The following is a 12,399-nucleotide window of genomic DNA, read 5'->3' as shown; positions in this document are numbered from 1 at the left end:
TCCAATAGAGCCCAACTGCGAGAATGAGCGGCATGCCCATTGCACCATGAGAAACTCTTACCCAAGAATTTTAATTCCTGTAATCCGCAAATGTGGATCCAAGAATTAAACTCCTCCATAGCCACCACAGGCCGTGATCGACCACCACGTCTCTCCCCATCAGAAGCAATAATGTTAAAATCCCCTGTTACTAGCCACGACACACTTGAATTACTCTCCCTGGCAAGGTCAACCCACAACTCACGTCGTTGCTCATAAGAGCATTTAGCATAAAAAAATGAAATTTTACACTTCATCCCACCATCAGTCACAAGAACAGAAATTTGTTGAGTTCCACGGCTTACCATACTCACATTAACTTCTTTCATCTACAAGATCCACAATTTACCATCCCAAGCACCATTCGAAAAACCACAATAAAATCCGAGTACTTTCTTAATGTCATCCAATTGTTCATCCCGTAAAAAAGGCTCTGCTACCGCAACAACTTTCGATTTATACACTTGCACAAGCTTTTTCAACCTACTTCGAGAAGATCTTACCCCTCTAATATTCCAATACAATATTGAACTAATCATAAATTCAGTTTAGAAGACTGGGTAATAACCCGTTTACTGTTACAAACTTTCATGGCTATGTCCTCTCCCTTTTTCTTCACTAGATTAGGCATTTCAGAGTCAGAGACTACATCTTTATTCGGTACCCGTTTCCTTCCACTATCTCCGTATCAGATAAACTGGCCAACTGATCAGCCATATCACTGCCATCCCCATTCAACACTTGCTCAGCGGCTTGCCAAGCACACAAACTACCTTATACATCACTGGAATGGTTCACCATGATGGAAACAAGAGTCTCCTAAGCCACATCCACATGATTTGATCTTAACACTTCTTTTAAACCCTATGCATTATCCTCTGAAGGGGCAGAGGAACCCATCTCGTCAAGCGCTATAAAGGGCCCCACCTCTGTAGAAACCATTATAACCTTTGTAGGAACCACATCCACTACTTTCAGATCCACTACCACAGAACCAGAAACCATTGGAACCTCTGCAAAAATCACATCCACTGCTTTCGGTGCTACCACCACCTCAGAAACCACTGGAGCCATCTCCTTAAGAACAGGGGATACCACTTTCGTATGGACATGCAACTCCACAACCTTGGCCTTGTCCCCAAAACTGATTCCATGCAAATCCACCAACTAAAAAGTAGCCACTTCCTCACCATCCTTTTCCACTATTGGCTGATCAACACTAACCAGCACCAACGCATCCGAAATCTTGCTTTTTGTACCCATATTCGCTACTTCTTTTAACTTTGGTTTCGAACCCGAAGGATCCAAAATTTTCAACTGCTTCGGCACTTCCTTATGCTCAATTCGAACCAGTTGCTTTGCTTTCTCCTTCCTTAAACTAAATTTCTTGCAAGTCTTCAAATTATGCCCTTGGATTTTACATTTGGTGCAGAACGCAGGCATCGTTTTATACACCACCTCTTGCATACGACTTGCAGGACAAGATGGTGCTCCAATCCAAAACGATAACAAAGGGGATTTAGCAACATCAAGTTCTAAACACACCCTTGCCCCGTCTGTTCTCGTAGCACACCGAGTAGAATTATCACACCGAATATACTTCCCAATTGGTGTTGTGAGGCTTTTCGGGATTGAAGGGTGGTAGAAATTTGGAGCCAACCCTAGAAGGAAAATCCAAACTGGAACCACCGACAGCTCTTCCCCTTCAGAAAACTCAGGGGTCCAATGAAACGATCGATACGCCACTCCATCAATGTTGAAAACTTCTCTAGACAAAGCCTTATTGAAATCCTCCTCCAACGTTAATTGGACAAAAGCATTACGCGGCTTTCTCATGGCTGAAACCACTACAATACCAGATAATCCCCATCTATTTTTAATAAATAATCTGGTCGCATCCAGGGATGGTCTCTGTCTAAGAAACTTCAGCACCAAAGAGAACCTAAACGGTTCCGCAGACTTCATGATTTTCTCCTTCGAAAACAAAAAATACACTTCACCATCCATAGTTTTAGGAGCCCGTGATGGCAGAAGCACATCAGGGATAGGATGAGGGGCCGTAGATAGAAGATCTGCGAACGAACGAGAATTGGCCATCATGGAACCACTAGTGTCCCCGGCAGCAGCCATGCAAAAATCGTACGTAAAAACCCTAGCAGAGCAAAATCGCTTACCACTTCCTTATTCCCTAGCAGAGCAAATTCACCATTCTCAATGCAATATTTAGGACTTCTCACTAATCAAAATGTCATGAAAAATCACACAAAATATACCAACAAAAACTAGACTCGAAGAGGAACAACATATGTGAGTGATATTTGTGATAATCTACCTAAAAAGGCTTCAAATACATTCGAGCAGAAAAGGCCAGAAAAGCTGTATGAAGTTTTTCCTTGAGGTCTATCCAAGAAAGTGTTTCAAAAGTGACAAAAGCTTAAGGGACAAGCTATGGATGACTCATATACTACTGGAAAAGGGGATGTGAGGGTGACTTTTTGGTATGGGTTGTCAACCAAAAGCATGCCGAAACCGATGGGCTACAACACACGATTTTGTGCCTTGAAGCTGCTATGTGATGCGGGTGGTGGTGAGGTGGCTGTCTACCCTCCCATCAACCACTATTTGGGATTGACATGGGCAATGGAAGTACACTCATGGCAATGAAGAAAATTATGCAAGAAGCCATGCATAGGTGGTGCAATTCGGTGGGCCTTAATGAGCCTAAACCGATTGGGCCTCATTTGAGGTTTCAATAGGGTTCGATTTGGGGTTTTGGTTTCTGTCAACCCCAAATCTAATTTTTCTTGCCACAATGAAATTAATATGGTATAAAAGAATGGAAAACGGTGTATTGACATAAATTTAAAAGGTTAATAGCATGTAGACAGACATAATTGCATCAAGTGATTAAATACCAAGCTAAAACTAACTTCATTTGGGTTTGGCAAACCATTTAGGGTTTCAGTTTCCATAAGATATTTGAGGTTTCACTAAGGTTGAAACCCTCTTTAGTTTGGAACAGAAATGAATGGTTGGATGGAATAGTGTTCGACTTAGATGGAATGATCACAAAGCTTAATTGTTCTTCCTTTCCTTCACATCTCTATCTCATGGTCCCTCTTGGTGGCTAGTGCCCTATAATATTCACCAAGTGTAGCAAAGATTTTACGAAGTGTCCAAATGAAACTTCTCTTAGTCTAATTTGGACATTTCACACTGTGATATGAAAACGACTGGACTGCGTGCAACATGGCGCTAACACAGAAGTTACTTTTCACTCTGAGAATGGTGCGAATAACATTGTTCTATAAAATCCTAAATATTCTTATGAAACTAAGAGTGCACTTCATTTCGTGAATTTCAACTCCTAAGTGACTCGAACAAATCAAAACACGTTTTCAAACAAAATGAAGATCATTTTATTGTGATGTAAATTCCTAAATATTCATCTGAGACTAATGACACAGACCATTTCTCTTTTTCACCCTCCTAAGTACCTCAAATAACTAAAATCGCATTTTTGACACCTAAGTGGACCAGAAACTAACTATGCTGACATATTCAATCCTACAGGATTGCTCAATTCATGAGAACTTTCCTGGGTTTTCACGACATTCTTAAAGCCTAAAGAAACTCACCCATTTAATCTCTGGTGGGCTGTTACAGTGCCTATCGTCCTCATACTGATGCACTATTAGAGAGGACTATACAGATGTCGGTGGACATGCTAAGAGCCCGCATAATGGATTTCAAAGAGTCTTGGGAGAAGCATGTCCCACTCATCAAATTTGTGCATAATAATATCTACCGGACGACTATCCAAATGGCCCTTATGAGGTGTTGTACGTGAGGAAGTGTAGGCCGTCGATATGTTGGGTTAAGGTGGAGGAAGCCAAGGTAATATGACTAGAAATCATCCAGGAGATGACTAAGCAGGTAAAGCTCATACATGCAAGGATGACCATAACTCAAAGCAAGCAGAAGAGCTAAGTCGATGTCAGGAGGACGGAGCTGACCTTGGAGGAAGGTGACTGGGTGTACCTAAAGGTATTACCTATGAAAGGTGTTAGGAGATTTGGGCTAAAGGGAAAGCTAAACCCAAGATATATTGGACCATACCAAATAATGGGAAATGTCAGCCTAGTAGCGTACAAGTGGTGCTACCTGCCGAGTGTGAGGGAATACATAGGGTGGTTTACATTTTCTCGTTATGGAAGAGTTTTAATAACAAAAAACCTTGGGTAATGGAAATAAATCTAGCTCCATTACAATCAAATCTCACTTACGAGTAGAACCCAGTACGAATAGTTGATTGGGAAGAGCAAAGATTATGATCCAAAGTCATACTATTGGTAAAGGTGTAGTGGGGAGATGTGGTAAACAAGGAGTCACTTGGAAAGGTGAGCGGGTCATGCCGAAGCAATATTTGCATTTATTCTCATAATAATGAGCTTTAATGCATGATGCAAGGGTGATTTGGACAATTTCTAGGTAAAGGCATGTCTATAAATAAGCCTTCAAGCTATTTCCTCTGAATGCATCCATAAGAACTTGCAGAGGCATAGTCATGGTGAGAGGGAAGAGGACCGCCCGTAGGAAGGGAGCGACATAGGTGTTCGAAAGAGGTTAGAGGAAGAGGAAGAGTGTTGTTGAGATGAGGAGAGTATTTGGAAGATTGAGCCCTAATGGTGGAGATGCTGCAACATGATGGCACTGCCATGACATAACAAGGGGAGAGATAAACGGTACCTGAATGTGACAAGTAAGATAAGGACAAGGATGAGGATTCCCCAACGTCTTATAGGACCCAACCCATCGAGGAAGCTGAAATCCGAGAGAGCACAATTGGCCTACAACCCCAGATGGAGTAGGCGAAGGAGACATAAGGAGTCATCTCATGTCCCTCTCGCAAATGGTGATGGTCAATCTGTAGAATTAGTTAAGGGGAAAACCCCATTTGGAGTCGAAGATGACTGGAAGTACCAAATGATCTCCCTTTTAAGATCCTCTCCCTTGGAGGGACAAAGTAAGGGAGAACCCTCACCGAATATTGAGGATGAAATTCCTTGTATGGAGGTGAGGATGTAAGGGCTCCACCTGTAGCAAAGGGATAGACCACCAAGCAGTTGAGTGGAAAGAAAGACAAGGAACGCTCCATTGGCTGGAGAAAACAATTGCGATAGGTGTTGCAAAGTGCAGCTAGTCCAACATGTGGGTGAGCAAGCACCTTGTAGACGTCTAGGCAGATATGTCCCAGAGCAAGGTGGAGATGAGTGTCACGTCCTATGGTAAGTGAGCAAGAAAAGTCACCCGCCATGTAGGTGAGGACGAGGAGCTGAAGAGGCTAGTGGGTCTAATGAGACAAGAGTTACTCGCCCTAGGTGAGCAACATTGTAGGACAGACCAACCCAGACATGGAAACTTTTCAGAATAACACGGAAGTGTTGAGAAGAGTGGCAATTGCGTACACAGAAGCCCACATTCCAGCTAAAGGATAACGTTCAGAGTGGGTTTGCTGGAGGTATTACAACTCAAGAAGTCATATCATCTAAACCCAGAGGTATGGGCTGATGCTATGTGCAGAACCCTAATTCAAGGATGGACTGAAGAGTTGGCAAACTATAGGGAAGTACGAACCATGCCCTTGTCATCTATATCTGTCATCCTTCAGTACAATAATTGAGGCTAAATGACTCTAATTCAAGCATACCTAGAGTCAAAGTTGCTTTAGAAGGACGTCTGACAGTCCTACCCTATATAAGGGATTTAGACGCAGGACAAAATCTCACTTTTAAGGTCTTAGACACTTGAGACCTCATGTAGCCAAAATCTGTCGAGGAAGCAAGGAAGGGAGCGACCCAACTGAGTAGCGAGCTTGACTGATGGGAACCAAGGTGGGCATAGTCTTAAAGATCCTTTGCAAGTTCCAGACTGGCCAATTATAAAATCAAGAGCCAAGAAGATCAAGGAAGCAATGCAAGGATTGGTGTAGTCCACTTGGGATGAAACTAGCAAGAGCCCAACACTCAAGATGGGTTTGAAAGAAGTAGAACCAGTTTTGTTCCACTTGATACAAGCTGTGGAAGAGATGACTTAGAGTTATTGTTTGGGACTATTGTTATTGAAGGCTTTCAATTTGATAAAAGATTTATTTTATTAGTTTAGAATAAGTGGGCTTGAGGATGCTTGACCCACATATGTCTTATTTCTTATGAACTAGGTTTTTGGGAAGGCCTTGTATTGTAGCTACAGGCTTAGTCGGAAAGTTATTTTTTAGGAACTAGGGTTTCAAGAAGTATTGTAGCAAAATTACTGTAGCGAATTATTGTAGCGTGGCAACATCCATTCAGGGGTATTTTTGGGAGAAATGGCTTTATTTTGGCAAGGGTTTTAATTAGGTTTTGGTTTAAATACTCTTTGTAGCCTCATTTTAAGGTTTAGATAATATTGAATTTTCATTGTGAGTTGAGTTTTCTCCTCTTATTTTTGATTGAACGTTTGAACTTATCGAAGGTAAATCACAACCTTTGTGGCGTTCCTTCTTGTAATATGGGTTCTTAAGATAGGTTTTTCAACAGGTCTAGATTTTAATATATTCTAGGTTCTTGAAACGAGATCTCAACAGGTCTAAATTCTCCATCCATTGACCTGATTTTGACTTTCTTGGGTGAATTTTTAACTTGATTGTGGTTTTAAGAGATTCCATTCCCACGGGTTCATATCATTTGGTATTCAGAGCAAGGTTTCCAATCAGGTCTATTTTTTATTTCTTGCATATTTAATTCTAGGGCTTCATTGTTGTAGGATTTCTTCACTATTCTTAGGGCTGTCGAATTTCATTGTTCCAGGGTTTGTGTTGGCTGAAATCTCTTGCTCTAGGGGTTGTCGTATATCACACTTATCCTAGGGTTTTTGAGTTACTGTTAGGGTTTTGTCAATTGTTTATTCTTTTGTTTGTGATTAAATCAGTTGGTGAAAAGAAAAGAAAAAAAATCGTCCCAAAAAAAGAAAAGAAGGAAATCTAAAATTTTTTCTTGAGCCTTATCATCAGAGGGGCTACTTTCATCATTCTAGTTGGTATCTTGTCTTATAGTTACTCTTTCATTCGTATAATTTCATTGATTCTCATGTCATTTTTTATTCCTTCTATGTTTCTCTTGTTCTAGTTTCTTGGACCTAATTACTAGTTGGGATAAAACAAGGTTAGATTGTCTTGATTGAGTTCAATTAGTTCTTAAAGAACTTGAGTGGGAAAACTCTTGAGGTAAAAGGTAAGAGAGTGAGAGACTATTATCGGATAAAAAACAAATTAAGAGTGAAATACAAGTAGAGTGCCATTATTTTAGTGTAAACACGTAAGGGAGTGTGTGAGTTTTTTTTTTTTTTTTTTTTTTTTTTTTTTTTTTTTTTTTTTTACCACTAACATTGTTTTGTGCAGTACCTTACAATATCTCACCGGAGTGGCTCATCACCAAGGGGGAGGGCAGATAACTCATCCTTTGTGTTGCAAGCCATGCAACAACGGTTTGAGCGGTTGAACTTTGTGTAGGGTGAAGTGAGGGATATGATAAATCATCAAGAAGCAGCGATTATAAATTTACAACGTGGGAGATATAGGAGGCGACGTGAGCCTAGGGTTAAAAATGAGTATGAGAATGAAGGAGATGGTGAGGATGAGGAAGACTTAACATCTGAAGTTGGGTCAGGTAGACATAGAAGAATTAGGTGTGAAAGAGGATTTGAAGGGAACCTAGGGGGTTGGGATGGTATAGATAGAGACCTTGGGAGCATCAAAATGAAAATATCATTTTTCCAAGGTAGAACTGACCCTGAGTTATCTAGAGTGTGAGAAAAAAATAGTGTTGGTGTTTGATTGTCTTAATTACTCTAAGGAGAAGAAAGTGAAGTTAGGGGTAATTGAATTCACTGATTATGCTATTATTTGGTGGGATCAATTAGTGACCAATAGGAGGATGAATTGTGAGAGGCCTGTAGAGACGTGAGGAGAGTTAAAAGCTCTCATGAGGCAGAGATTTGTACCTAGTCACTACTATAGGGACCTTTACCAAAAGCTCCAAAATCTTATACAAGGGTCTAGGAGTGTGAAGGATTACCATAAGGAGATGAAGGTGGCGATGATTCGGGCTAATGTAGAGGAGGACTGGGAGGCCACCATGGCTAGATTTTTGAGTGGTTTGAATAGGGACATAGCTAATGTAATTGAATTGCAACATTCTGTGGAGATAGAGGACATGGTGCATATAGCTATGAAGGTGGAGAGGCAATTATAAAGAAAGGGGACAACAAGATACACTTCGGTTTCTAGCACTACTTGGAAATCAAAGTGGGATAGGAATGATCCAGTTGAAGCAAAAAGAAAAACCGAACCACCCAAGGAAAAAAATGTGTGAACTAGCAACAAACCCAAGGTAAAATCTCAACCTTCATGGAATAGAGATATTAAATGCTTTAAGTGTTTAGGTTCAAGGCACATCGCATCTCAATGTCCCAACAAGCGAGTGATGATTATGCGTGACAATGAGGAGGTGATGACTGAGAGTGAGGATGATAGTGATGGGGTACCCGAGTTGGTTGATGCTAGTGATGATGATGGAGTGGTATACCTCGTGATAGGTGAGTCTCTTATTACCAGGTGTGCTCTCGATACACACATTAAGCTAAATGATGTAGAGCAATAAAGAGAGATCATTTTCCATACTAGACTCCACGTCAACAAAAAACTACTTTGGTTGAGAAATTGAATTTACCAACCTTAAAACACTCTAAACCATACAAATTGTAGTGGTTAAATGATTGTGGGGAGGTTAAGGTGGACAGACAAGTGTTAGTTACTTTTTGTATTGGGAAGTATCAGGATGAGGTGCTTTGTGATGTTGTGCCTATGCATGCAGACCATATTTTGTTGGGGAGGTCGTGGCAGTATGATAGGAGGGTGACATATGATGGGTTCAAAAACATGTACAACTTTGAAAATGAGGGCAAAACAATCAAGCTTGCTCCTTTAACTCCAAGCCAGGTCTACGAGGACCAACTGAAACTGAAAAGTGAGGTTGCTCAAAAAAGAAAGAGTGAAAATGAGAATGATAAAAAAAGAAAGAGTGAAAATGAGAGTGATAAAAAAGAAAGAGTCAAAAAGAGATTGAGCAAAAAAGAAAGAGTCAAAAAGAAAGTAGAGAGGTGGCTGAGAGTAAAAAAAAAAAGAGAGTGGAGCCATGAGAGAAAAAAGAAAGAAAGTCTGCAGAGAGAAAATGAAAGACAAAAGTGAGTTTCTATGCAAGAGAGAGTGAGGTTAAGAGGGCTTTTTTCGCAGATTGCCTTATGATTTTTCTTGTCTATAAAGAGTCTTATCTTAATCTTGATGAAACTAACCAGTCTCTTCCTAGTTTGGCTATTTGTTTGTTGTAGGAGTTTAAGGATGTATTCCCTGAGGAGATGCCTAATGAGTTGCCACCCATAAGAGGCATTGAGTACAAAATTGATTTTGTACCCGGAGCTACTATTCCAAATTGACCAACCTATAGGAGTAATCTAGATGAGACAAAGGAGCTTCAAATGCAAGTTGAGGATTTGATGAGCAAGGGGCACCTGAGGGAGAGCATGAACCCATGTGCAGTACCAGTGCTACTAGTGCCAAAGAAGGATGGGACGTGGAGGATATGTGTTGATTGCAGGATGGTCAACAATATCACAGTAAAGTATCGCCATCCCATTTCTAGATTAGATGATATGCTTGAAGAATTGCATGGCTCATTAATTTTCAGTAAAATTGATCTTAAAAGTGGGTACCATCAAATTAGAATGAAAGAGGGTGATGAATGGAAAAGTGCTTTTAAGATTAAGTATGGGCTTTATGAATGGTTGGTTATGCCATTTGGACTTACAAATGTGCCCAGTACTTTCATGAGATTAATGAACCATGTCCTACGTGCGTTCATAGGCGAGGTTGTGGTTGTGTACTTTGATGATATCCTAGTGTACAACAAGGACTTAAATGAACATATTGAGCATTTGAGATATGTGTTTGATGTGTTGAAATGTGAAAAGTTGTATGTTAATTTCAAGAAATGTAACTTTTGCATGGAAAAAGTTGTTTTTCTTGGTTATGTTGTTAGTACAAAAGGTATTAAGGTGGATGAAGAGAAAGTCAAGGCCATCAAGGAGTGGCCAACGCCAAAAAGCATCACTGAGATAAGAAGCTTTCATGGCTTAGCTAGCTTTTATCGACATTTTGTTAGAAACTTTAGCACCATTGCTGCACCACTCACTGCGGTAATTAAAAAGAATGTTGGATTTCATTGGGGGGTTGACTAAGAGAATGCTTTTGCCTCTATTAAAGAAAGGTTGTGCTCTGTATCTGTGTTAGAATTACCTGATTTTAACAATGCTTTTGAGTTTGAATGTGATGCCTCTGGAATAGGGATTGGAGCCGCTTTGATGCAGGATAGACGGCCTATAGCATTCTTTAGTGAGAAGCTAAGTGGGGCGTCCCTGAAGTACCCTACTTATGACAAAGAGCTTTATGTTCTTGCTCGTGCATTAGAGACTTGGCAGCACTACCTGTGGCCTAGGGAATTTGTGATCCACGCCGATCATGAATCATTAAAGCATCTCAAGGGTCAAGATATGTTGAATAAAAGGCATGCTAGATGGATGGAATATATTGAGACCTTTCCATATGTCATCCGTTACAAGCATGGTAAGGAGAATATTGTTGCTGATACTCTATCCCGGAGGAGTAGCCAGGATGGACAAAAGAATGAGGAGTTGGTGAAGTCACTTCATGAGAGGGTCCGGCTTTAAATTGCCCAAAAGAATGAAATGGTTCTTCCCAAGCCAATAAAAGGTGAAGGCGTGTCATCTTTGAACCAAGAGATTGGGTTTGGGTTCACATGTGCAAAGAAAGATTCACAATCGATAGAAGGACTAAGTTGCATCCTCGAGGAGGTAGATATTTTCAAATTCTCGAGAAAATTAATGACAATGCATATAAAATGGACCTTCCAGGTGAGTATAATGTTTATGCTACTTTCAATATTTTTTATCTTTCTCCTTTTGATGTAGGTGAAGATTCAAGGTGGAATCCTTTTGAGGAGATGGGGAATGATAGGAACCAATGTGAGCCTAGTCTTAGAGATCCTTTACAAGTTCCAGATGGGCCAATTACAAGATCAAGAACCAAGAAGATGAATGAAGCAATGCAAGCATTGGTGCAATCCACTTGGGATGAAGCTAACAAGAGCCCAACACTCAAGATGGGTTTGAAAGAATGAGAACCGATTTTGATCCACTTGATACAAGCTGTGGAAGACATGACTTAGAGTTATTGTTTGGGCCTATTGTTATTGAAGGATTTCAAATTGTTAAAGGATTTATTTTATTAGTTTTGAATAAATGGGCTTGAGGATGCTTGACCCACATATGTCTTATTTCCTATGAACTAGGGTTTTGGGAAGGCCTTGTATTGTAGCCAAGGGTTTATTTGAAAAGTTACTTTTTAGGAACTAGGGTTTCAAGAAGTACTATAACCGAATTATTGTAGCACAACACTATTCATTCAGGGGTATTTTTGGGATAAGGGGCTTTATTTTTGCTAGGATTTTAATTAGGTTTTGGTTTAAATACTCTTTGTAGCCTCATTTTAAGGTTTAGACATATTGAATTTTAATTGTGAGTTGAGTTTACTCCTCTTGTTCTTGATGAACTTTTGAACTTTTCAAAGGTAAATCACAACTTTTGTGTCGTTCCTCCTTGTAATCTGGGTCTTGAGATAGATTCTTCAACGGGTCTAGATTTTAATATAATCTAGGTTCTTGAAACGATTTCTCAACAGGTCTAGATTCTCCATCTATTGACTTGGTTTTGGCTTTCTTGGGTGAGTTTTCAAATTGATTGTGGGTTCAAGGGATTCTATTTCCACGGGTTCATATCACTAACGCTGTGAGGTAGATTAGCTTTTAAGACAGGACAAGGAGTTCCCCGTGCCCATTCTTGCGAGATGTTGCCACGAGCTTCTGGATTTCTCGTGAGGATTGGGGTGGGGCAGTATCTGTAATACTCGAATCCTACTACGTGGGTCCTTACGTCATCTATTAATTCTTAAGTTAAATATTTTGAGATAAAAACTTTTATTATTTTATTAATTTATTTTAAGGTGGGTGTATTTTTATTTTATGTGGGTTATTAAATAATTCAAGGGTGTGATTTTTATGACCTTACAATATTTCTTTCAAACCCTTTAATTTTTATTTACTCAAGAAATGGCCCAAACTCTTTTTGATCTTCCCACATGTGATCTCCACCGTTCATTCCCTAGCTTATGGGACAAGTTTGATTTAAACC

The 12,399-nt window shown here is 40.0% G+C and overlaps 1 protein-coding gene across 1 annotated transcript; it reads right to left on the bottom strand.

Annotated features, from left to right (window-relative positions):
- Positions 1 to 1,206: 1,206 nt before the first annotated feature.
- LOC121267191 lies at positions 1,207 to 2,169 on the bottom strand. Its single transcript, XM_041171052.1, has one exon. The coding sequence runs from the start codon at positions 2,167 to 2,169 to the stop codon at positions 1,207 to 1,209; it is 963 nt and encodes a 320-aa protein (XP_041026986.1).
- Positions 2,170 to 12,399: the final 10,230 nt, after the last annotated feature.

This window comes from Juglans microcarpa x Juglans regia, chromosome 5S, assembly GCF_004785595.1.
Source record: "Juglans microcarpa x Juglans regia isolate MS1-56 chromosome 5S, Jm3101_v1.0, whole genome shotgun sequence".
Classification (NCBI taxonomy): domain Eukaryota; kingdom Viridiplantae; phylum Streptophyta; class Magnoliopsida; order Fagales; family Juglandaceae; genus Juglans; species Juglans microcarpa x Juglans regia.
Note: the sequence above shows the minus strand (reverse complement) of the source record. Positions and strands in the feature narration are given on the sequence as shown.